Source organism: Bombyx mori, chromosome 6 (genome assembly GCF_030269925.1).
Source record: "Bombyx mori chromosome 6, ASM3026992v2".
NCBI classification, from domain to species: domain Eukaryota; kingdom Metazoa; phylum Arthropoda; class Insecta; order Lepidoptera; family Bombycidae; genus Bombyx; species Bombyx mori.
In genome coordinates this window covers 7,078,201-7,101,274 of record NC_085112.1, presented here as the reverse complement: position 1 = coordinate 7,101,274, position 23,074 = coordinate 7,078,201, and the positions used below count along the sequence as shown (strand labels likewise).

At 38.9% G+C, this 23,074-nt stretch overlaps 1 protein-coding gene across 2 annotated transcripts; it reads right to left on the bottom strand.

The window, feature by feature from the left end:
* Window positions 1-5,086: 5,086 nt before the first annotated feature.
* On the bottom strand, window positions 5,087-22,826 carry LOC101743946 (uncharacterized). 2 transcript variants are annotated; one of them, XM_021350870.3, is made up of 23 exons: window positions 22,677-22,826; window positions 21,505-21,611; window positions 20,885-20,999; window positions 20,225-20,275; window positions 19,824-20,019; window positions 19,058-19,158; window positions 18,885-18,977; window positions 18,395-18,430; window positions 18,270-18,308; window positions 16,865-16,912; window positions 16,565-16,694; window positions 14,913-15,051; window positions 14,470-14,596; window positions 13,986-14,219; window positions 12,982-13,906; window positions 12,742-12,891; window positions 12,379-12,508; window positions 10,165-10,301; window positions 9,367-9,390; window positions 8,694-8,861; window positions 7,643-8,086; window positions 7,305-7,561; window positions 5,087-6,825 (listed from the first exon to the last, which is right to left on the bottom strand). In XM_021350870.3, exons 1-23 carry the CDS (start codon window positions 22,685-22,687, stop codon window positions 5,109-5,111), a joined length of 5,379 nt encoding a protein of 1,792 aa, XP_021206545.2. In that variant the 5' UTR covers window positions 22,688-22,826; the 3' UTR covers window positions 5,087-5,108. The 2 variants fall into 2 exon arrangements, with proteins under 2 accessions (XP_021206545.2, XP_037867681.1); XM_038011753.2 differs by lacking the exon at window positions 22,677-22,826 and having other exon boundaries at window positions 21,386-21,520.
* Between the last annotated feature and the right edge of the window lie 248 nt (window positions 22,827-23,074).

Genomic DNA, 23,074 nt, shown 5'->3' with positions numbered 1-23,074 from the left:
TTATTCAGCAAGTCCAAAACAGCTTGAAGATCATCTAGGGGTTCGAGATGAGAACATAATACATCTTCTGAAGGAAAAGATTGACTTAATTTGCTAATCTGTTTCCTAAGATCAGCCACCGTAGCACCGGGGGTCTCACCTCTTATCGCGACTTCGTATTCCAGTTCAGTTTTTTGTAGGGATAAAAATTTTATCGTAAAAACCATAGTGATGCCTCAGGGTTAGCCCGAAATGGCATACGAATAAAATAAAGGAATATAGTTAAGAAAAAAAAACTCCGTTCTGTTACAAAGTTCGCACCAATAAAACGTCTAGGGCTAAATAATAAAAAATCCAGAAGAATGCAAATAAAGCAAAAATATACATGTACTATTTAAATTAAAAAATCGTCTGGATTGTATTAATACAAAAAAACAAGCTTTTTGTTTAATTAAATTTTAAATTAACTAAAATTAACACTTTTGATTTTGATTGTACCTATTTTTGCTTGAAACAAATCTTAAATAAAAACGTTAGGTTTGTAAGAGTATCATAAACTAAAAATGTAGGTACACAAAAATAACACAATATAGGACATGTACAGTACGACGATTTTTACAACACTTAGGACAGTCACAACACAATAATGTTAAACAAAAGGACACACACACACACACGTATAATCTGCAACCACTTGACTCGAGAGGCAAAGTCAGATATAACCACGTAAAGGGCGCCAGTGCGACAACTGCTTAGTCTTTCCTTTAAAAAAAAAGAAAAAAACTAGTGTCTCAGTTAAAAGAATATATATTACAAAAAAAAACAGGCAGTTGAGCACACAAATTTGTAGGGTGTGGTTGTACGGCCGATCTGACTCTCCCTCTGTAGGTTACCCTCCTGAATTCCGGCAGCCAACGGACGTGGGTTGACCCGCTGAAGCACCACGTCTGGACTCCTGGAGGTTTCCTGGGCTGGCTAGATCACCAGGGTACGGGTTACTGTGCGGAGATGACCTTTTCAGCACAGACGCAGATTATCAAGCGAAGCAAGAAGCGTGAAAGGCAGCAAGGCATGAACCCCTAAAAGCGGGGTCGAATCCGTTTATTTTAATCGTGTTAATATTAAACAGCACACGATATTGCTGTACTAAATATATTTTTTAAATAAATTATTTGTAGGTAAGTCGTCTAGGTTTGAAAACGAACTTTAACTGAACTCGAATACAAACGTAAGACTAATAAGGAAGTCTAGTGACGACTCCGGCGGCTGCGCAGTGTCTGCGCCAGCCGAACCTACGTCTCGGGGGGAGGTGGGAACTATTGTTCTCACCTCAGCGGTACAGTCGATAAAATAACTGCTTTGAACATTAATACTTTTGTTTTAAGGTTTTTTTTTATCTTTTTATTTTGCAGACAATTTAAGTTGTAACATTACGTTACAATACGCGTCGTTAAATACGTACGTCCTCCCCTCACTCCGCCGGTAATCAATGGCGTACATAAGTAGAATCAAGCCCCTATCCGTAACGATAGGATTTTTTAACGCTTACGGTCTCGCAAATCAACGTGATCAGGTTTGTGATTTTTTGCGAGACCATCAAATTGACATCTTTTTGGTGCAGGAGACCCTGCTTAAGCCCGCGCGCCGCGACCCTAAAATCGCGAACTACAACATGGTTAGGAACGACAGGCTCACTGCTCGTGGTGGTGGTACCGTCATTTACTATAGAAAAGCCCTGCATTGCGTCCCACTCGACCCCCCCGCGCTTTCTAACATCGAAGCATCAGTATGCCGAATCTCACTGACTGGACACGCGCCGATCGTTATCGCGTCCGTTTATCTTCCACCGGATAAAATTGTTCTAAGTAGTGATATTGAGGCGCTGCTCGGAATGGGAAGCTCTGTCATTCTGGCGGGTGACCTAAATTGTAAACACGTCAGGTGGAACTCTCACACCTCAACCCCTAATGGCAGGCGCCTCGACGCGTTAGTCGATGATCTCGCCTTCGATATCGTCGCTCCGCTGACCCCGACTCACTACCCGCTAAATATCGCGCATCGCCCGGATATACTCGACATAGCGTTATTAAAAAACGTAACTCTGCGCTTACATTCGATTGAAGTAGTTTCAGAGTTAGATTCAGACCATCGTCCTGTCATTATGAAGCTCGGTCGCGCTCCCGATTCCGTTCCCGTCACGAGGACTGTGGTGGATTGGCACACACTGGGCATCAGCCTGGCTGAATCTGATCCACCATCGCTTCCGTTTAGTCCGGACTCTATCCCGTCTCCTCAGGATACCGCTGAAGCCATAGACATTGTAACGTCACACATCACCTCGACATTAGATAGGTCATCGAAGCAAGTTGTAGCGGAGGACTTCCTTCACCGCTTCAAATTGCCCGACGATATTAGGGAACTCCTTAGAGCTAAGAACGCCTCGATACGCGCCTACGACAGGTATCCTACCGCGGAAAATCGTATTCGAATGCGTGCCCTACAACGCGACGTAAAGTCTCGCATCACCGAAGTCCGAGATGCCAGATGGTCTGATTTCTTAGAAGGACTCGCGCCCTCTCAAAGGTCTTACTACCGCTTAGCTCGTACTCTCAAATCGGATACGGTAGTAACTATGCCCCCCCTCGTAGGCCCCTCAGGCCGACTCGCGGCGTTCGATGATGACGAAAAAGCAGAGCTGCTGGCCGATACATTGCAAGCCCAGTGCATGCCTAGCATTCAATCCGCGGACCCTGTTCATGTAGAATTAGTAGACAGTGAGGTAGAACGCAGAGCCTCCTTGCCACCCTTGGACGCGTTACCGCCCGTCACCTCAATGGAAGTTAAAGACCTGATCAAAGACCTACGTCCTCGCAAGGCTCCCGGTTCCGACGGTATATCTAACCGCGCTATTAAACTTTTACCCGTCCAACTCATCGTGATGTTGGCATCTATTTTCAATGCCGCTATGGCTAACTGTATCTTTCCCACGGTGTGGAAAGAAGCGGACGTTATCGGCATACACAAACCCGGTAAACCAAAAAATAATCCGACGAGTTATCGCCCGATTAGCCTCCTCATGTCTCTAGGCAAACTGTATGAGCGTCTGCTCTACAAACGCCTCAGAGACTTCGTCTCATCCAAGGGCATTCTCATCGATGAACAATTCGGATTCCGTGCAAATCACTCATGCGTACAACAGGTGCACCGCCTCACGGAGCACATTCTTGTGGGACTTAATCGACCAAAACCGTTATACACGGGAGCTCTCTTCTTCGACGTCGCAAAAGCGTTCGACAAAGTCTGGCACAACGGTTTGATTTTCAAACTATTCAACATGGGCGTGCCGGATAGTCTCGTGCTCATCATACGGGACTTCTTGTCGAACCGCTCTTTTCGATATCGAGTAGAGGGAACCCGCTCCTCCCCGCGACCACTCACGGCTGGAGTGCCGCAAGGCTCCGTTCTCTCACCGCTCTTATTTAGTTTATTTATTAATGATATTCCCCGGTCGCCGCCGACCCAGCTAGCCTTATTCGCTGACGACACAACCGTTTACTACTCAAGTAGAAACAAGTCCCTAATCGCGAGTAAACTCCAGAGCGCAGCGTTAGCCCTCGGACAGTGGTTCCGAAAATGGCGCATAGACATCAACCCGGCGAAAAGCACAGCAGTGTTATTTCAAAAGGGAAACTCACCGCTTATTTCCTCCCGCATTAGGAGGAGAAATATCACTCCCCCGATCACCCTCTTCGGCCAACCTATACCCTGGGTCAGGAAGGTTAAGTACCTGGGAATCACCCTGGATGCATCCATGACATTCCGCCCACACATAAAAACAGTCCGCGACCGTGCCGCATTCATTCTCGGCAGACTCTATCCCATGATCTGTAAGCGGAGTAAAATGTCCCTTCGGAACAAGGTGACACTTTACAAAACTTGCATAAGGCCCATCATGACTTACGCGAGTGTGGTGTTCGCTCACGCGGCCCGCACACACATAGACACCCTCCAATCCCTACAATCTCGCTTTTGCAGGTTAGCCGTCGGGGCTCCGTGGTTCGTGAGGAACGTTGACCTACACGACGACCTGGGCCTTGAATCAATCCAGAAATACATGAAGTCAGCGTCGGAACGGTACTTCGATAAGGCTATGCGTCATGATAATCGCCTTATCGTTGCCGCCGCTGACTACGCACCGAATCCTGATCATGCAGGAGCCAGTCACCGTCGACGCCCTAGACACGTCCTTACGGATCCATCAGATCCAATAACCTTTGCATTAGATGCCTTCAGCTCTAATACTAGGAGCAGGCTTAGGGACCCCAGTAACCGTACTCGTCGAACTCGACAAAGAGGTCGACGTGCAACCTAGCCCATGCATCAGCCCGCTGAGTTTCTCGCCGGATCTTCTCAGCGGGTCGCGATTCCGATCCGGTAGTAGATTCATTCGCGAAGCAATTGCTCTTGAGTTGTTAGGTCTCCTTCGGAGGCGCTCGGGCAGCTGTTAGCAAATCCCACCCCTCCTGGCTGAGCCTTTGCTCGCCCACCTGTCCTGGTGAAACTGGAAAGGCCTTCGGGCCACCAGTAATCTCACAATCATAAAAAAAAAAAAAAAAAATCATCAAAGGAAAAACAAAATTGTTATTTTTATTTAATTCCGAGTATTTTCATATTTCTTTACCTTTTAAACCTCTCTGGACTTCCATAAATAATTCAAAACCAAAATTAGCCAAATCGGTCCAGCCGTTTTCGAGTTTTAGCGAGACTAACGAACAGCAATTCATTTTTATATGTATAGATAGATAGATTAGCCGTCAAAACTCACTGTTGGTGGAAACGAAATAAGGACAACACCTGTAGGAAGTATAAATGATTATATATTATAATATTTATAATTCATAAATAAACAATATCATGAAAGTTGGTAATATATTGGAATAGGGAGTGAGATAGAATCATTGGCAGAGTCCCCTGAGTTTTATATTGGTATATTTTTTACATAGATATTATCCTTTTTGTTTACACCATCAAGGAGTTCTTACAACCACTGGTCGCAGTACAGTGTCATTACAAATTTAATGAAAGTCCGTAAAATAAAAATCTAATATAGATACATGCAAAATAAACGTTTATTTTGTTTTCTCAGAAAGTGATATGGAGACGCTAAACAAATGAAATTGTTGACCGTGCCTTCTTATATTTAGAGTCATCGTTATGCAGTATATAAGTCTGTTAAGGCTCTCACATTTCAAAATGTATGCTGCTCCTCTACCCGGACAGAAAACGGGTGCTCCGTAGCTTTGACAGTCAAACATAAAATAAGAATTTCCACTCTTGCCAAAAGCTAAATTTTTTGCTGGACTGATTAGTAACCCCTGATTGCTTTTCTCAAAGAAATAAACCAATGCTTTGCTCAAATTAAAACGATCCGGTAATAAATTATAGAAAAATCCGAATATGATATTTTCAAATTTAACGGAAAATGAATATGGAAACATATCCTCGAATTTACTATCCAAATCGTTTACGTTCAATTCATAATTGGGTTTATTTCCGATTTTATTTAAACAACTTTTGTGATATTTATCTCCAATCTCTACAATTCCATCGAGAAAGTTACTAGTCCAGGCACTTATGTTGCAAGCTTGAACCATGACGAGTGCTATAACACACGTCGCGAGGTACTGTTTTCCTCTATGGTCTTCGTCGAATTTCGTATCCATAAGATGAAGTGTTCCCCACAACGAATACAAATCACCAGGAAATTCTATGTCCCAATCTTTCCACATGGTCTTGGGAGTTTTCCGTTCAAACCCTAAATCGTTAAGAGAGTTCATTCTAGACCATGGTAGCATTTCAATATTCAACCAATACATTTTCTCGTCAACCAATGGCCGATTCTTCCTACGTTTAAGATACGGTAAATTTGGATTGTTGTCAGGTTTGAATAATGGGCTAAGTCTATAGTTTAGGGCTGAATGCCGTGGGGCAGTTTTAACTGACGTCAATTCAAAGGTATAAAATTCAGGTGTATCGATTGCCTTTCCGAATGATGATTTCTTAATTCGGCGTATCAATGCATCCATAGTTCGATATAAAGTCCACGATGCCACAGGACCGGGTTTCTTCTTATCCTCTTGAACAGAATCGGTTTCCTTCACAGCCGGATCGTCACTTGGAGGCGAATAGGGATCAAAAAGATGAAAATATCCTTCTGTTTGACATACTACTATACTACATTGCGGAAATCTAACAATAACGTACCGAAGTCGTCTCAAGACCGCTTTCAAGTATTGCTCTAACTTTTTCTCTGGATTTTCATTAATAACTATTATCTTTTTTATATTTATATTAATAAATTTACCATCCACTATAATGTTTCTGATTACGCGTTTTTCACAAACACCAAGATTAGTCGCTTTTTCGTATATTTCAAGACCTTTTTCAAGACAGGTGTCTACCATAACATGGTCCCATGTACGAATAGGATGCATGGTTGCCATTAACATTGCTATTAAACTAACGAAGTGGCACGATTTAACATCTGAACTAGGCTTTCGGTCCTGCAGTGCAGTCGTACCTTCTATTCTGTACATACCATTTATAAGCTGGTAACCTACTGACTGTTGACTCTTGCGTTCTGCGAGTGCAACGGAACTTCTCTTGTCAGTTTCTTTGCCAGATGAAATTATTGATGGCCTCGACTTTTTAGATTTGGGCAATCCAGTAGAATAGTCGTAATCTTCGGGAAGTTTTACGCGCGGTTCGGTCAAAAGCCTCCTCACCAAGATTCGGCTCAATATAAACTGCTGGTCCTCTTTCTTTCCATCCTTATTGAAAATTATTCTGCAATTGATATACATTGTTTAGGTATCAATTTGAGAGTTTTTATGTTGTTGTGTGTTACCGTCCGGGTTGATTTCTGTCCTACTTATTTCCGCCACAAAGCGTTCCGATTTGGAAGGTAAGATGAATGTTATCGTTTTGGTATCGCTACTTTGGCCATGAGTGTTCTAGTATATATAGATAATTGGTAAACACGACCCAAGTACACCTGTTGTATTGCTCCAGCAAAAATAGCCTTTTACCATTAATCTTTAAAAATAAAGATTACCCAATAGGTTACAAAAATACGTTACTCAAATACATTAGTGGGTTAAATATAAGCTTCATTTTAAGTACATAAAAACACTTCCGAGCAACTAATGTATCTCTGGAGCTGCACACAAATAACTATATCTAGATGTTACCACAAGATTTCATGATTTCGCTGCCGTAAGCGAAATTGAAAATGGAAATAATTACATATTTTATGAAAAGAATACCTGCACACAAGATGGTGCAGAGTGCGAAAGCGTAAAATACAGGCTTTCCCTTTGTTATTTTCGTCTCTCAAGCCCATTGCGTTGCAAGGACTGCCGTCGAATAAATAGTACACCTGATTTCTAACGAAAAAAGCACAGCTGTAAGATGTAGTCGTGATCATGCCACGATCGTATTTAGAAAAGAATTTTCTTGTTAAAACATCTTCAAGTTGCCATGTCGGTCCCTCTCCGACTACGTCTATGTTAGCATGATAGGCCTGCGGAATATATTGAGTAAAATAGTTTAACGACTAACTGTATATATAATACACAAACGTCTTTTTAAATCGCACTAGTACCTGATGACCTATGCCAATTTTCGGAATTATATGTATGGGAGCGAGCTGAAATTTTTCCTGTTTGTTTTGATATAGTCTTTTGGCTGTTTCCACAACGAAATTAACGATCCCACTAGTCCAAGAATTTATTGAGTATTTATACGATGTCACGATAGCCATTATAGCGGCAAACGGGAGTATGTCTATCGCATCTGGTTCAGTGATTGCCGCAGAGCCTCTCACAATCTGCGTGTTATCGGGTAGCTGTTTAAAATTACTGGGTTTTTCAAATTCTTCGGATGGTGTTGTTTCTATTTGGCTTTCGGCAAGCGGAGTGGTCATCTGCTTTCGCAATTGTCTAAGTTTAAAACGATAGCGAGCATCTTCAGTCAGTAACACTTGACGTTCCACATTGACCGGTTCCATTGTTTGTACTTCATCTTCGGTCACTTCCGCTGGAGCCAGCTAAAAGTTAGGTGAAAATATTTGTAAAAAGTTTTAAATTGATTTCATACCGAAATATTGCTGTGGGATTAATTATTTGAATTTCATACTGATAACTAAATCGACTTTTTTTTTTATGATTGAAGTTTTGCTCGTTGCCCGGAGGCCTTTCCAGTTTAACCAGGACAGGTGGGCGAGCAAAGACTCAGCCAGAAGGGGTGGGATTTGCTAACAGCTGCCCGAGCGCCTCCGATGAAGACTTAACAACTCAAGAGCAACTGTTTCGCGAATGAATCTACTGCCGGATCGGAATCGCGACCCGCTGAGAAGATCCGGCGAGAAACTCAGCGAGCTGATGCATGGATTACGTTGCACGTCGACCTCTTTGTCGAGTTCGACGAGTACGGTTACCGGGGTTCCTCAGCCTGCTCCTAGTGTTAGAGCTGAAGGTATCTAATGCAAGAGTTATTGGATCTGATGGGTCCGTAAGGACGTGAAATCGACATAATTATTATTTTTAGCTCACACCCTATAAAAATAGCAAAATTTTGCATAGTAGAAGAACAAGGCTAAAGTGAAAATATATGTGTTTGACAATTAATTTTAAGCTCCGCGATGAATAATTAACCGGCACTTCAGGCTCTGGCTGCGGAGAGGGTGGCGGTGGCGGCAGCGGGGGCGGTAGTTCCTCAGCTTTACGTCGAGCCTCCTCCTCTTCTGCTTTTTTCCTTTCTTGTTCCTCCTTCTTTCTTTTCATTGTTTCTTCGTCTTCCTCTTCTTCTCCTAACTCTTCTTCCTGAAATACAGTTTCGCTCACAAGATAATTCATAAAAAAATAGCAGATTACTTTTTTTTTTCCAGGAAAAATTGGGTAGACGCGCTTGGCGCTCGTTTCTTGGTCCTAAGAAGACTTCCGCATTTCAAAATTAAATTAGTGATCGCTTCGCAGCAGAAATTGACATTACTGTGGTAACAATTCATGCTGGCTCATATGATGTTCAATCATCGATATAGTTGTGATCTACACTAATATACAAATCTACAGTGGTTTTTACGGATGTTCCGTTATAACTACTGAACCATACATTCGATTGGCTTGAAATTTGATATCCATGCCTGTACTAGGCTAATATTTTTATGAGTGTTGGACTACTACCCTACACCAGTTGCGGGGGCACAGAAGCTAGTTAGCGGCCCTGACTGCTATTCTATATATCTATAGTATAAAGATACTATGATAATATTACAACTTTACGTGATGATAATATTACTGCAAATAATATATTTTTTATAAAATTTACCTCTTCGATCCCACCTTCGGGAGGCTAAAAAAAATACAATTTTATTTTAACTCTGTTAATTTGCTCACGACATAAAGCGATTTAGTTTGTTTAATATAATTTAGTATTCAAAACCTAACGAATAAACTTTTAAAAGGTTTTTTTTCTTTTTTTTCTTCTTTTTCTTCACCTTATCCCACCCACTAGGTGGGGTCGGCGCAGCTAATTTTTCTCTTCCATTCTCTTCTATCAGCCGTCATTTCAACATTCACTCCTCTCTCTCTCTCATACCGTCATTCACACACTCCATCCATGTCTTCCTCGGTCGACCTCTTCCCCCTTTTTTATTGCTTGATGGGTGGACGAGCTCACAGCCCACCTGGTGTTAAGTGGTTACTGGAGCCTATAAACATCTACAATGAAATGTACCACCCACATTGAGATATGAGTTCTAAGGTCTCAAGTATAGTTACAACGGCTGTCCCACCCTTCAAATCGAAACGCATTACTGCTTGACGGCTGAAATTGGCAGGGTGGTGGTACCTACCTGCGCGGACTCACAAGAGGTCCTACCCTCAGTAATTACGCAAATTATAATTTTGCGGGTTTGATTTTTATTACACGATGTTATTCCTTCACCGTGGAAGTCAATCGTAAACATTTGTTGAGTACGTATTTCATTAGAAAAATTGGTACCCGCCTGGGATTCGAACACCGGTGCATCGCTCAACACGAATGCACTGGACGTCTTATCCCTTAGGCCACGACGACTTTTTAAAGTAACTATTTTAAAGTGTTTTAAAGGAAGAGGATTGTAACAGGTAGTTGAGGCGGTGTGGGCGGCGGCGTGGGCTCGGGGTCTGGGTCTGGTTCCGGCGGCTCGTTCGTTTTGTCCCGTGGTTTCGGCCACATCGGCACCACTTGCGTCACTGATACCGTAGGGGAGTCCAAATTCGCTGAATACAGAACAAAATTAATCAGGTAATAAATAACAAACGCCATAATTTGACGCTTTCTGGCCGAGCACGTCCAAAAATTACGTTTGGACTAGATCGGTGACCATTTTGCATCGATTATGAAATAAACTGTAATTTATTAGCTAATCAGTAAACTTGGCCACGCTTCGCTGTGACTATGAATAAAACATGTGTGAAAAACACCGACTTCTTGAAACTATTTACGCACAGTCTACGTTGATGGTACTACGACATAGTACATTGTGCACCAAGGGAGAAAAGTTGGACATTTCCTCCCGCGTGTAAAATTGGCAAATACGCGAGATGAGATGTCCTACTTTTTTCCCGCCCACATACTATTTTTTCTCCTACCAGGCCGAAAGTTCAACATTGTAAAAAAATTATCACCTGTGGAGTACCGAGCCGGGGTCCAGGGGCGAGGGCCTGGCGGGGGTTTTCACTCATAAGAAAAACAATTTAACTGTTTTTTAATTTTTAAATAAACTACTACTAATTGAATAAGAACTGTTTGATAAACTCATCTTTGTATAATACTTCACTATTAAATTATATTGCCTTTTGTTTATTTCACTTTTACACTAAACACAACATTGCAAATTACCCGAGCACAACAATGGCAGAGAATTTTAGGTGCGTGAGAGCAGACGTAAACACTAACGCGCATGTGCACTTGTCAGTACCCAGGGAGGAAAAGTTAGACTTTCTTCCCTGTACAGCGGGACGAAAACCGAACTTTCGGCGTAGGTAGGAGAAAAAAAAACCCTGTCGCACAACCACAACTGTACCAGTTTCATTACAGAAACGCACACGGGACAAACATTGATCTTTATTTAAATCTGTCACACATCTATCAAACTCTAGCATTAATGACACGTTTACCGTTTGAATAGAGCGACGTCAATTAGATACTTATCTCACGTCCTTACGGATCCATCTGATACAATAACCTGTTCATTAGACGCCTTCAGCTCTAACACTAGGAGCAGGCTTAGGGACCCCGGTAACCGTACTCGTCGAACTCGACAAAGAGTTCGCCGTGCAACCTAAGCCATGAATCAGCTCGCTGAGTGTCTCGCCGGATCTTCTCAGCGGGTCGCGATTCCGATTCGGTAGTAGATTCATTTGCGAAGCAGTTGCTCTTGAGTTGTTAGGTCTCCTTCGGAGGCGCTCGGGTAGCTATTAATCCCACCCCTCCTGGCTGAGCCTTTGCTCGCCCACCTGTCCTGGTGAAACTGGAAAGGCCTCTGGGCCACCAGTAATCCTACAATCATAAAAAAGAAAACCTGTCCTGGTGAAACTGTAAAGGCCTACAGGCCACCAGTAATCCATCAATCATAAAAAAAAAAAAACTTATCTAAAACGGAGGCTAAAGCAACACGTTGATTAGTTAACTTACACCGTTATTTGTCAGAAACTTATAGAGCTTAGATGATAATCATATACCTTTGTTATCCTAGTAATATTATGAACGCGAAAGTTTGTATGTATGGATGTATGTATGTTATTATACCCTTTCACGCAAAAATACTTGATGGATTTTGATGAAACTTTGCTATAATATCATCGATTTATTATCACTAATATATAATGTAATAGATCGATGAATAATACTTGACACAAATGACACTCAATTAACAAATGCCTACCATGGACTTCCAGTATTTTCTCTAAAATTGATTACACTAGATCGTTCATTCACGGTTGGCAACCTTTTATCAATGCATTCAGATAGTAAATTTACATCGCGAAACCCATTAATTAATGCGAATTAATTAATGCGTTGCTCGCTCCGGGCATTTCAATATTGTAGTAATTGTTACGTTATAATACTCATTGTAAAAATGTCATATTTTAAAAAAAATCTAATATTAAAAAAAAAAAACAAAAAAAACATTCATATCTAAAAAAAAAACATGCCCGCTGAGTTTTTTGCCAATTCTTCTCAGGACGGAGGCTAGTTCTTGTGAATTGGCGGTAGTTCTTTTGACGTTCAACAAGTATGTACTTTCATTTATGTTGAATAAAAAAAAAAAAAAAACTTGTAATCTATACAAACCAATTTTCGCTTCTAGTGGTTCTGGTTCCTTATTTTTGTACTTTAAGGGTATTGGTGGTACATAGTCTTCTTGGATACTATCAACTAGAGAAATAATGTCACCCATTCGTTCCTCGTCGATAGCTTGTATCTATGGAAATAATAAGAAATAAAACGACATCATTTGGTTATTAAAACGTTTCGAACATTCTCGAAGATATCATCTAACGGTTATTAAACTCCGATAATCGCTTTAGAAAAAAAAATTATAAGTCCGGCGACTGATCAAGGTGGCTGGTCCGAAATATTACACACATTTTGTGCCAAGTGCCTAATACTTATTGAAAATTTATTGCTTAGTTTAAAAATAAACTTTATACTTACTCCAGGAACCTTCTCATCGTATTCTTCTAGTGGAAGAACATCATGTATTATTTCTCTACCGTCACCGTGCGCCTGACTCACCGGTAAAACCTTCCTTTTAACTTTTGTTCCCGGTAATTGTTCATCGCTTAAAGTACAAAGTAGTAGCGCCTGTAATGGTTCCACACGATAATTTAAACCGTTTATTTGAGTCACGTGCCAATATACCAATAGCAAATACGAAAATAACGACTAAGGTACCTTAGGTTCTGTTTTCTTTAATTTTAGTACTTTAAATGCATGAATAAAAAATTGAGTTGTAACCGGTAAATAATTCCAGTTTTTTGTGAAAACATCCGCCATAGTGTCCGTGTTTAGAAGCATCCAACAACAAGCCCGTCCAATATTAACGGACCGCAGACCATCGTTAGTTCTCGGATACGGATCGAATAAGTAAAACATATCTTTTTGCCTCCAAACACCCAGCCAATAACTGTTGAATTCTAGTATTCCACTATTATATTCATGAGTGAAGAAATCTTCTAAACCGGTTTTGATGTTAAATAAACATTCTTTCGTAGTGAATAATTGGCCCTTAATTCTTTCTCTGTATATAATGATTTCACACGCATACGGTCCGACATTAATTACATTCGGTATATTGTCAATTGTTAAATCAACTAAAGTTTTCGGATGCGCACAGTCGACGTATAATTTGCTGCCTAATCGTAAAATCTTGTCCAATGTTTTCGTAAACCATGTATTCGGAGGTGAAATTTTGGCGTAGGTCATTGCTATAATAGCTATCGGCATTGCTTGGCGAAACTTAGCGTCTTCAAAACACCGATCGCCCAAGTGCATCGTAGCGTTAACAATAGCACAATTCTCATTAAGTATTCTATATCCCATCACAGCTTTTTCGGTTTGAGTAAGTTCTTTATCAGATTCAAAATCTTCATCACAGGTTTCATCAACCATTCTCAAAACTTTAACTGGTGCCAAAACGTACTTTTGGTCGTCTAGTACACTACGAGATAAAAGAACTTCAGCTACTGCTTCCAAATTTTTCACATTTATAAGAGCAGCAGCTCCATTAGCGAAGTTCGAGAACGCTCGCGAATCTCTACCAGCAGGATCAAATATGTAATAGCATACTTTATCTTTCCAGACGACAACTTTCAACACCCTATTAAAAGTGAACATAAATATTACATTTACAAAACACAAGCTACACAACTTTAAACACCATATGAATCCACCCATACCTCGATAGTAATAGGCCCGCACGGTTTTCTTTGAAAAACACTTTCAATCCTCTACATAAATTATAAACAGTAGGGTCTAACGACATCGTGTACCCCACAATTTCAGGTTCGCCGAGCAAAACTTGCATTCTTCTCCCGTTTAGCAGAAGCGTTTGTTTCTTACCGAACTGCAAAACTTCGCACATTCCTTGCACAGCAGAATGATCATGAACCTTTTCTAAGCATTGAATGTACCTAAAATAATACTTGTCCAAGTTTTTTCAAGCAGACTTTAATCAATTAAGGCCGTATACTACCTCTTTTTCATTTAAATCTTTTTCAGATTTTTATTTTTAATTGATACAAATATTAAGATATACCATGAGCCTGCTCGGTTATTTCTGTGGCGAAGCAGATACTTCAGATACAATTGAGACTTCGGCCTCATTACTGTATCATTAGTAACTGTGAGCTCAATAATAATTCCGTATGTTAAGTCAAATACCATTGATCTCCGGCATTAACTAAATTATCCACAAGCTTCATGGTCCATTGTTTTGGATGATAATGAAAAGCCAAGCAGTAGGCCATTACGCTCATTGTAATCGCTTGTCTACCTCTAGATCGTCCACCTAAAAATGAATATTTCCACAAAGTTATATCTGGCAACACAAAGACAACTATCGATCAAATTATTTAAAAACCTATCATAAAATTTGAATTAAGTATAAATTTTACATAATAACAGTAATCATTTTTTTTTTTAATGAATTTAAATCTGCTTGAACGAAATGGCACTCGCTTTTCATTTTAATCGAAGAAAAAACAACAACAATAATAGATACAAACAACAAAAATAAAATATAAATATTAAAAAAATACGTAGATTTATTAAACTTTCATTTCCTATGAATATTGACTCATTATTCACTGGATATACGTACTCACCGAATTTAGTATCATACATATTGAAGGAACCAGTTAGTATGCCGTAGTGAATTTCCGTTTTTTTCTCTTTTGAACAAGGTAAAACCGTCAAAGAATGCGTTTCGAACATTCCTTTTTTAAGATTTGCTGGTAATTTGATCTAAAGGAAATCATTTAGCTTTAATGTTAAGATTTTTGGGATTTAACTACTTTTAAGGTTGTTTTTTGGGGGAGGCCTATGCGAAAGCAAAACAATCTTAGCCGATGTCAAATGCAAAGAGAAAAAAAGAAAGGAATAGTATGTATGTAATTATGGTTGTTAATAAAGGCATCTTTATCTAAGGTAATTCTTAAACGAATTCTCTTAAATAATTTTAGTAGATTGCCGTAGATGCGTAACGGTTCTGTAGCCTGTCTCGTATTAAACTGTAACCGGAAGCTACAAAAACACCACAACGTGGATAATCCTTCCCACCTTGAGACATGAAGTCATAATTGTATTAATAAAACTATCTAATAAATAAAGTATCTATCCTTCGCCACCAATCTCTGGGGTCTCGAAATCCTCTATATCATCACAGTAGCTAAGATATATTTATAAATATACATACATATATGTAGATATTTATGCTAAGCTTCACTAAGATGAGAAATAGGAAAAAAAATTAGATACAAATACTCCTACTATGGATGGCTGGAGAGAAATTAATAACAACTTAATATAGGCCGGGGTCACACGTACTCGATCTCTGTCTCTCCCGATCGATCGTCGTCCTTGACCGAGGGAAAATAGGTCATTGTGACGAGACAATAGATCGAAGTTTCACTGTAAAACTGTTATCTTCAAACAGAAAAATACAGAAAATTAAAAATGGAAATTAAAACTGTAAAAAAAATTAATTTTCTGTGTTCTTGTCTGTCTATATAACGGTTGTCTGTATAAGATCACATTAAGCAATAAGAGTGCACATTGTATTTTACGTAATTGCATATGTCATTGGCTTTGTCCCTGACATTGCTTTCGTCCACGACCAACGGTAACCAATCACCATCAGGTGGACCGTATGCTCGACTGCCCACACGGGCAATAAAAATATATAAATCAATAAAAAAGCTCAAAACATGTATTCAAGCGATTATTATTTCAACCTTTAACAACATTAAATATTGGGGGCATTAAAACTATTTTCTACCAAAACGATTTTTTTATGTCTACAGAAAATCTGAATACCTACGTTTAAAGAAAAGTTGTTATGGCACGTACATTAAATAAATAAATATTTAAATATAAATAAATATTTATTAACAATCACGCCACGTTAACTGATCCCGTGCTAAGTTCGTAAAGAACTTGTGTTACAGGTACCAGATAACGGAAATAAATGTAAGATTTTTATTATACACATACATGTATATAATATACATCCATAACTCTGGAAAAGACATTTTATATTTATCATACAAATATCTTCCCTTGGCGGGATTCGAACCTGCGACCCCCTTGTGTAATGACCATGTCACTTACCACTACACCAGACGACTGTCAATTAAAATCTAAAGCTCGAAGTCTCCAAGCGTCGAAACACACGCATCAGCGATAGCTGCTAATGTGTTTCACATAATAACAAAAATTAACCGTTATTATGATTTAAATAATAAAAAACTTCAGCCACCTGCTCAGGTTTTGGTATGTCATCGAATCCGCACAAGGAATCGTTGTTTCCAAGATGCTTCTGAGTGCCCCTGGATGTTGGTTTCGCTTCTGACACGCCTAGCGTTGTGTACGGCAAATATGAATGTAATCTAAATAAAAGAATAAAATTGACATAAAGCAAGATTGATCCGTAAAAGTAGTTTTAATTATGTCTACGACTCACGAAAACCGACGTAAATACATATTAATATTGACATTAATTGTTTTGGTATCACAGCCATTGATTCGGTAAACAAATAGCAATCATTAATTTTCTTACCGTTTTTTTCTGATTACATTCTTTTTTCTTTTCATAGCTGCATACTTTCTGTAAAATTGATTAAATCCAATAATTAATAAAAGGCTTATTTTCTATTTTATAAATGATACAAAAAAACACGTAGGTATACATTAACAACAACATGTACAAAGGCGAGCTTAACCGATGAGTTTTCTTTCAGCAAACTAGAATAAGAGCTACACAAACATGAAAGAGAGGGAAAAAACATTAAATCATAGAAATAATAATAAATAACATAATAATATTTAAACTTATGTTAATTATTTGTAATCTAATATAAATTTCATTGCACCTACCATAATTTTCTCTGCACTACCTTTGGTTGACTGGTAGAGAATGCCTTACGCATTAAGTCCGCCAATGTATATTTTACATGACGTGTAATAGTTAAATAAATAATTTAACTTGATAACAGTAACCATTTTGTCTGATCTCTCATCTCAAAAGTTTAACTTTTGGTGATTATTTCAGTTAGTATTGTATTATACATCTAACAGCCGTCATCACGAAAAGATTTTTTTTTTTTTTTTTTTTTATTGCCCTTGTAGACAGACGAGCATACGGCCCACCTGATGGTGAGTGGTTACCGTCGCCCATGGACTTCAGCAATGCCAGGGGCAGAGCCAAGCCGCTGCCTACCGCTTAATACTCTCCACAAGCCTCTTTTGAAGAAGGACATGTCATAGCGCTCGGGAAACACCGTGGAGGGGAGCTCATTCCATAGCCGGATGGTACGTGGCAAAAAAGACCTCTGGAAACGCACTGTGGATGACCGCAGTGGCTCCAGGTAGTATGGATGAACTCTACTCCGGTGGCGGGCGGTGCGATGGTAAAAACGAGATGCCGGTATCATCTCGAACAATTCCTCAGAGCACTCCCCATGGAACATACGGTACAAAATACAGAGGGAACCGAAGTCCCTCCGCAGACCCAGAGGTTCCAAACGATCCGTGCGGGAAATTATCTGACAGTACTTTTACAATAACACTTTCCTTTTTTTTTCACGGCAGAAATAGGCAGGGTGGTCGTACCCACCCGCGCGAACTCACAAGAGGTTCTACCACCAGTAATTACGCAAATTATAATTTTGCGGGTTTCACTTTTATTACACGATGTTATTCCTTCAACGTGGAAGTCAATCGTGAACATTTGTCAAGTACGTATTCCATTAGAAAAAATACATGACACAGCTTAGCGTAGCACAGAATAGCGATTCCGATTCGGTTGTATCAGCAAAGCCCTGCTCTTGCTAGGGCCAATGTTAGCAAATCTATCAAGTTGAGCCCGTGAGATCACCTAACAGCCCGCGCATTGTTGGGATAGTCCCTTAGGCTACCAACAATTTGGGAAAAAAAACATAGATCAGCTAAAGTAAAGTACTCACCGACATTGTTTCCTTTTGCACGCAGTCCTATGACACACGCTAAAAATAGATAAACAAATAAACGTTATCAAATCTAACTAAATTAATTTAACCAATTACTTTCGAATAAAAATTACCAAACTCACCCTCCTTTGTGACATGGCTTCGCTTTTTCTTTATCTCTGAAAACAATAGATTGAATCCGTAATAATAGATTATATTGTCGATGACTAATGGCTCCAGGTTATCGTTCTCGTCGAACCCGTCGCTTGCCACGAAGGACTCGGCGAGTAAATTAACCCACAAACACAGCCCACTGAGTTTCTCGCCGGATATTCTCAGTGGGTCGCGTTTCCGATCCGGGGGTCGATTCTGCGAAGCACGACTCTTGCTAGGGTTCGTGTTAGCAACAACGTCAGGTTTGAGCCCCGTGATCTACTCGCCCGGTGACGCTGATATGGTTTCTCAAGACCATCAGCTTAAGAAGGGAAAAAAATCTAAAGCCATTCAGTAAATAGATATTTGTTATTTGTAATATACATACAGCCTTGACAAACCAAAGTAACATGAACTATATTTGTCCACAGATACATTAAAAAACAATCAATTTTGGAAGCGGCTTTAAGAAATAATTACCCAATAAATCCCTTTGGACCCGGCATGTAAACAACATCAGGAACAAATTCCTTGTCCCTGTTTATGACAATTCCACTGTGCGGTTTGAACAAACTAAAATTGATTGAAAGAATTAATTAGGTATTTCAAATCTAAAATCTCTCAAAAAAATACAAGTCCACAAAGTAACCTACTCATATCCAGATTTTGAGGGTAAAGGAGGTTTACACTCTCCTGGTTTAACGGATGCTCTTTGAGCTTGAATTACTTCTCCACTCGTTTTAGGACTGGGTACCTGAAATACAGCAACCAGACGTTCTAATAATTTAAAATCAGCGTTTTATTCATCTGTAGTTGTACACTGAAGAATAAATTTTTAAACTATAAAGCAAAGACAGATATTTGTAACAAGAGTTATTAGTTCTTATTCTACTGGCTTTCTTGCTTACCAGCTAACCATTATAGGATAAAAAATGAAGTCGTCATGGCCTAAAGGATAAGAGGTCCGGTGCATACGTGTTGAGCGATGCACCGGTGCTCGAATCTCAGAAACCAATTTTTCTAATGAAATATGTACTCAACAGATGTTCACGATTGACTTCCACGGTGAAGGAATAACATCGTGTAAATAAAATTAAACCCGCAAGATTATAATTTGCGTAATTACTGGTGGTAGGACCTCTTGTGAGTCCGCACGGGTAGGTACTACCACCCTGCCTATTTCTGCCGTGAAGCTGTTAATGCGTTTCGGTTTGAAGGGTGGGGTAGCCGTTGTAACTATACTGAGACCTTAGAACTTATCTCAAGGTGTGTGGTGCATTTACGTTGTAGATGTCTCTGGGCTCTAGTAACCACTTAACACCAGGTGGGCTGTGACCTCGTCCACCCATCTAAGCCAAAAAAAAACCGTGGTCTCTATGAAGGCATATTCTACTCAGTGAGGAATTAAAAGATACCTACATTTAAAATAGACTTGTCAGAAGCTGAATGCTTTATTATTGGAGCCGGTGTCGGAAACATTATATCCCCCGGTAGCAAATCGAAATACCGCACTTTTTTCTTGTACTTGTCGCTCAGTTTTCTTGTTTTTAAAATGCCACTAGATAATTCCTCTTCATCTGAAGATGATGGAAAATCGAATCCAGTATATCCTTTCCTGTTTAATTCATCAAATATGTCAAATGAATTGTCACTAGTAGGTAAATGTTGTTGCAAATTGATACAGAAAGGAAATAAAACCGCTTGTAAAATATATATAATTATATATTTATATATACGAACTTTCACGTTCCAATAACATCGAATAGTAGATAAATACATAGGTATAAGTTAAAGACGATTGTATATACTGAAATTATAACCTGTTTTTTGGTACAGAAGGCTCCAGAGAACAATGTCCAATATACCGTAGTCTGAAATCGAAAATAAAAATACATGTTTAACTTATCTTAAATTTGTTTATTGGAGTAAATTGATCTAAGTTTCAAATCAAACCCTATAGCATAAATAAGGATAATTATAATACACTAGCTGACCCGGCAGACTTCGTAGTACCTCAATCGATAAATAAAAGACCTAAACTTTTGTCTAGAATAAACTTAAAACAAACAAAAGGAATCCGTCCGACGGGGGGGACATCAAAGGGAAAACCAAAATGGTTATTTTTATTTAATTCCGAGCATTTTCATATTTATCTACCTTTTAAACCTTCCCTGGACTTCCACAAATAATTCAAGACCAAAATTAGTCAAATCGGTCCAGCCGTTCTCGGAGTAACGAACAGCAATTCATTTTTATATATATAGAAGAAGAAGATAGAAGAAGATAAAACCATAGAGGCCCAATTAGGTACTACTCGTATAGGTACTGTAATTATTTATCTTAATAGCCACTACTGAATATAATACAATTACACTAATGTCCCAAGTAGTAATAATTGTTTGCCAAAATTGGGTGGAAGGGATTTTTTTAAGAGAAATTCTATTTCAAATCTACATGTCGGTTTATGAACCAATTGGTACCTCGTATGCATCGAAGGAACCATTGGAACACAGCTTTCTTTATTATGTGGCGGTTTAAATTTTTTCATTTTAAACTTCGGCGGTCTAGATGGTTGTCTTGTACTTTTACCAGCCACTGTAATACAAACATAGTGTAAGAGGCACACCTCCCTCATATAAGATAATAATCAAATTAATTATTTAAAATTGTGAATCAAAAATTCACTTGGCGTAACTTAGCGACAACGTAAACATAAAAAGCCGTAACATAATAATATACCTACCTAAGTGCTGTGGTTTTCCTGCTATTGATTAGATTTATACGGACAGTTATCTAGCCGAAATTATAATACCATTAGTTCGGTATTCTCAAAGGACGAAAATTATTATTCAATCTATTGTTTACTTTTGTACTAATTTTAGCGATGAGTGTTCACAAAGACCTTAGTATCATTAATTACTGTTACTCTGACGCACTTACTTGTTTTTTAAAAAAAAACTTAAGTGACCATAATTGCCCACCTCGTTATTGATTATAATTGGAGCATATTAACACATAGGTACATATTAACGCGACAGACTGTTTTCTTAAAAAATGTCCCTGTTGATTCGATTAAGTAACTTCGACATAAATAACTAACTTTCCTCATCTAAAGTGAGGGCCTCAATAATTTCTGATACATCTTTACAATCTGTGGTTTTTGAAAGCTTCCGTGACTTGGTTTTTGGAGGACATTTCTTGCAAACTCTGAAAGGTATATAAAAATATAATTATTTGTGAACCTGATAACCTTTCGGTTTCAAAGCCCTTGATAGAAATTCCTAATCGACTACACAACTAGATAAACTAATGTGGTGTAGACAGTTGCCTAACAGTTGTCCACAAAGCAAGCCTAAGCATTCATAAAGCAAAGGCGATGCAATATGTCTCTATTTTGTATGGGAAAATGAGTTTACAATCATTTTGCAGAAGGCGACGGAACTTGATTTGCGCCTGTTTCAAAACCCTTCAATGTTGGAATGGAGACTTATTGTAACTAAACAGATCACGACCTATGTTATTTCTGATCCAGGAATGTATTCCAAAGATGTGGCACCATCTAAGTGGGTTCCGGATACTTCATCGACAACAGTCGCCCGTGACGTAGATCTGGCAATCAACGGCATCCCGAAGGCCGGCGGCATTAATTTGCGGAACACTTTTTTTTTATTATAGTTTGGTGGCTTAGGCGGAAGAGCAAAGATTTGGATTAGTAACTTTAACACCAACATAGCCCTAGACATGAGTCAATGTTCCAGCCCTAGGTAAAATAACTTTATTTATTTATTACCTATAGATTCTACTAAGTTGCGAAAACCACTTGGTTTTATTACGCAACTTTTAGTTTAAGTGAGAAAAAAAACGCAAAAATGTAATTAAAATAGGTCTGATATTATTTTTTTTGATAGTCAAACCGATAAACGAGTAAAGATTCCATATTCGAAGGTCTCAAACTAGGATCTTCATTTAGCTACATCCAGACGCTAAAATCTAAACAACTTTCACAAAGAAATTTATACCAGCCGGGCATCGAGCCCGGATCTGATGATATGGATAGGTCACTGATCACTAGCCACAAATAATAATAATAATATGTAATTCAAATAAAAATCTTCTGTCACAGTTTTGTAATAAGAATTGCCCTTAGAGAAACAAATTACAAAGTATTTCATATGTTTGAGTACGTAATCTCTTCTTTTACAATGGATGACAAATGTGAGCATTAATCAGATTCTCAATGTTATTTTATACTTTCTTATAAGGTGTACTTACGAGCCTTTCATTTTATTGAATTTCTATGATTACGATAATGTTAATTTAGTCTTATTTTACATTTTACACAAGTAATTTTGCAGTTATCCAATGTCTGACAGTCCTAACGGCTTATTCAGTAATGTCATGTCACTTTTAAATTAAGAATCCATGAAACCCTAGATTTTTTTATGACATAGGGTTTTCATAAGTTAGAATCTTGCATTCATGTTAGATATATTTATTTCTTAGAACGATTTAATACCTATTATATCAATCGATGATTATAAAGAAACAATCTGACGTGATCAATCTTGAAGCGCGTCGTTACTTCCAATAAATATCGAATGTATTGGCAACAACCACATTCGAAGCAACGAGACGCGGTGATAAGGACGAAACGGTGGCTCGTTGATAAT

Bases quoted from the DNA above. Each gene is read 5' to 3' on its own strand.
- LOC101743946 (XM_021350870.3), bottom strand. The intron at 16,913-18,269 runs GTGAGTACTTTA...TCAATTTTACAG, and splicing joins TGCAAAAGGAAACAATGTCG to AAAGTATGCAGCTATGAAAA. The intron at 12,892-12,981 runs GTACCTTAGTCG...GAACCATTACAG, and splicing joins TAAAGAAAACAGAACCTAAG to GCGCTACTACTTTGTACTTT.